The sequence below is a fragment of the Rhincodon typus genome, chromosome 6 (genome assembly GCF_021869965.1).
Source record: "Rhincodon typus isolate 14 chromosome 6, sRhiTyp1.1, whole genome shotgun sequence".
In the NCBI taxonomy this organism is placed as follows: Eukaryota; Metazoa; Chordata; class Chondrichthyes; order Orectolobiformes; family Rhincodontidae; genus Rhincodon; species Rhincodon typus.
This window is the reverse complement of record NC_063337.1, coordinates 14,013,598-14,016,814: the sequence shown is the minus strand read 5'-3', so window position 1 is coordinate 14,016,814 and position 3,217 is coordinate 14,013,598. Positions and strand designations below refer to the sequence as shown.

The 3,217-nt window shown below is 41.1% G+C and overlaps 1 protein-coding gene across 6 annotated transcripts in view; it reads right to left on the bottom strand.

Annotated features, from left to right (window-relative positions):
* ppp2r3b (protein phosphatase 2, regulatory subunit B'', beta) overlaps positions 1 to 3,217 on the bottom strand; it is a 119,819-nt gene that overhangs the window by 18,927 nt on the left and 97,675 nt on the right. For all 6 annotated transcript variants that reach the window (XM_048597736.1, XM_048597735.1, XM_048597734.1 and 3 more), the window contains one exon: positions 477 to 652. In XM_048597736.1, coding sequence (XP_048453693.1) covers positions 477 to 652 — 176 coding nt within the window. The remainder of the gene's footprint in view (positions 1 to 476; positions 653 to 3,217) is intronic.

The following is a 3,217-nucleotide window of genomic DNA, read 5'->3' as shown; positions in this document are numbered from 1 at the left end:
GCAGAGGAGAGGCAGAGGAGAGGCAGAGGAGAGGCAGAGGAGAGGCACAGGGCGAGCGCAGGGGCGCAAGCTAGAGAATTCTTATTCTCCCTTAAAACCATAAACAAATTCGGACCAGAAGTCCAAGTAATCAAATGCATTTTACACATAAGCAAAATCAAAAGCCTCATTTTACAGTTTACTTTTTAAATAAACAGAAATATTTCCATCAGTTACACAATTTAAATTTAGTTCATTAATGCTTTAAACAAAACAATAATCTGACGACATGTAACTGCTACATCAGGAAAACTCAAGGTTCACTAATGTCCTTATGGAAAAACTTTTTAAACCCAATCTACATGCAACTCCAGACCCACTGCTTGATGACTTACTTTCCTCTGAAATGGCTTACTAATTCACTCCATTATGGACAGTTAGGAATATTGGCTTTGATAGCAAATGCCCGCAATCCCTTAATGAACATCAAAAAATACCTTCACATTCTGGCTTAACTAGATCAAGCAATTGACAAAGGCAGTCTTCAAAGGGCAGTGGCTCAATAGACATACACTCCAACTTTTTACACTGGTCTTCGTAGAAATAGTTCAGTTCGTACATTGACAGCACACCATCTCCATCAAGATCCATACAGCGGAACCAGTATTCAATACTGTCAGGGAGGAAGTGAATAAAGTTAATAAGAGTTATGAGAATCTAAAAACAAAACTAAATCCCAGCATGGAGAACAGATCAAAGATTGAATGAATTTAAATAGGCCTTTCCTCAGAATAGTATGGCCGATATTTCAAGATAGAAAATCAAAACAGAAAAATAAACTGGAGGTACATTTTAACTCAAAAGTGCAAGTTACTTAAAACTGTACAGTCTGTCATAGGCCAATACAAGTGCATTACCATTGAGTACTTTCAACTTAGTTTTATGAATATACAATGGAGTGCCTCACTTTCTCTTCACACACAACTCTTCCCTTCTTTAGGTTCCCTCCTTGCTAAAGAGATAGCTTACCCCAGGTCACAAAATTAAAAGTAGTAACTGAAGGCACTGATTTGGTACAAAATCCTACTACATCACTTTTACACAGTAAGACTGAATGCTGAAAAGGGACAGCAGATTAGTCAGCATCGGAAAACCAAACAGGTTAGTTCCAGAACCTTTAATAAAACACCACCTACTCTTTTAGATGCTGTCCAAATCTCAGATTTTAGAACTTGGTTTCTACCACAACAGAAAAAGTCTCCAATGTGGTTAAAATGGCAAAAGTTGGAAAAAGAACCCCATCCCTAAACCCAACATTTTCACTTTTGGTCAAGGTTGGGGATTGGGGGGATTTTGTCGTCAGAGCTGGGTGTTGTGTGGGGGATGCTGGTGGGGATTTGGACTGGCTGTAGTTTGTGCATGCGCAGTTTCCAGAGGCAGCTGGCTATTTAAATGACCAACTCCAAACTGAAACAGCATTTGAGTCCTTCATGTTTAAAACACGGAGTGTGCAGAGCACGTAAAAGCAGGTTTGCTTTCACAGCGTTTCCTCTGAATAACCGGAAAGCCGAGGTTCCTCTGCAGATATTGTTGCAGGACACTGAGGGGATGGGGGAGTGGACATCAGTTATCCTTTGGTAATGGGGAAAACAATGGGTTCCTTGGTGGGAGGGGCGGAATCAGGAACCCTTTGGCTGCAGGTACAGTTACAATATTTAAAAGACATTTGGATACGTACATGAATAGGAAAGATTTGTAGGGATATGGGCCAAACGCAGGCAAGTGGGACTAGTTTAGTTGGGAACATGGTTGGTGTGCACTACTTGGACAGGTCCGTTTCCATTCTCTACTACTCTCTACACTCTTAAAATGTGTGGAAAAAAAACAAAATACATAAACACCTTGGAACTCAAATGGTCAACCTATCATGAAGGGGTTTCGTAGATGGCACTGGGAATCAATGGTTGCCATGGGTAGGCCATGGAGAATTTGTAAGCGAGAGGGGTGAGGGCTGAAGGAATGTTTAATGCTTTCCCCCTTTTGGTAAGACAACATGCTGTTTGGATATAGTTCAGGTGGAGGCAAAGCAAAGCACTCTTTGGCAGAGAGAAGACACTTTTGCTAGAGATGTTGTACCCCTTCCAAGATCAGTGTGTTTCCCAAGGCTTGGTGCCAGAAACTGAACAGAAAATCGTTAACTCCATTATAAGTCTGGCCCTAGTTCTGTAGCACCACTTCCTTATTTGTGAATTCCAATCTCATTGGGATAAAGGTCAATATTCCATTAACTCCTTTAATTACTTGTTGCACCTATTAATGTTGGACAATTATATAACTAATAGAATTGTTTCATCAGGTGCAGACCAATTTTCACACCCTATTAAAACATGTAGATTAGCACTAGCCTGGATAAGCAATGTTTTTAGTTAAATAGCTGTTAATTGTGCTGATTAACTAAACTCATTGATCAGTAGCTCTTCAAGGGTTGTTAGAAAATATGCATGCATTGCACACTCCTGAAATTAAAAAGTCTTGTGCTACCGCTGGATCACGATTTACTAAGTTTTGATACTCTGGAAGAAATGATCACCTATACAATATTCAGCTGATGATGATTAAACATACATACTGCAACAGCTAGAGTAGAAATTCTAATGTGTGGGAAGGTGAGAGGGGAGACAGATTGGATAGACTGAATGGCAGGGCTCACAGAGAAAGGAGATAAGTAGTAGTCTGAAACAAAGACAAAAATTGCTGGAGAAACTCAGCAGGTCCATCAGCATCTGTGGAGAGAAAGCAGGGCCAGCATTTCAGGTTCAGTGATTCAGCTTTCTCTCCACAGATGCTGCTAGGTCTGCTGAGTTTCTCCAGCATCCATAGTTTTGTTTTTTGGTAAAGCAATAATCTGTTCTCTTTAGATGCACTGCTGACCTTTCCTGCTTCATATTCAATTAAGTAGATTTCAAAAATATATCCTTTTGCTGACAGGGATGGAATGGCATGGTCTAACTGCGTGCGGCCAGCACTAATAGCTGCTGCCTCGCAAGGAGTGGGGGAGAAAACAACTTTTACTGGGGTGTCAAACATGATTATATAGGAGATAGTAGGAACTGCAGATGCTGGTGAATCCGAGACAACAAGGTCCAGGGCTGGATGAACACAGCAGGCCAAGCAGCATCATAGGAGCAGAGAGGCTGACGTTTCGGGCCTAGACCCTTCATCAGATGAAGGGTCTAGG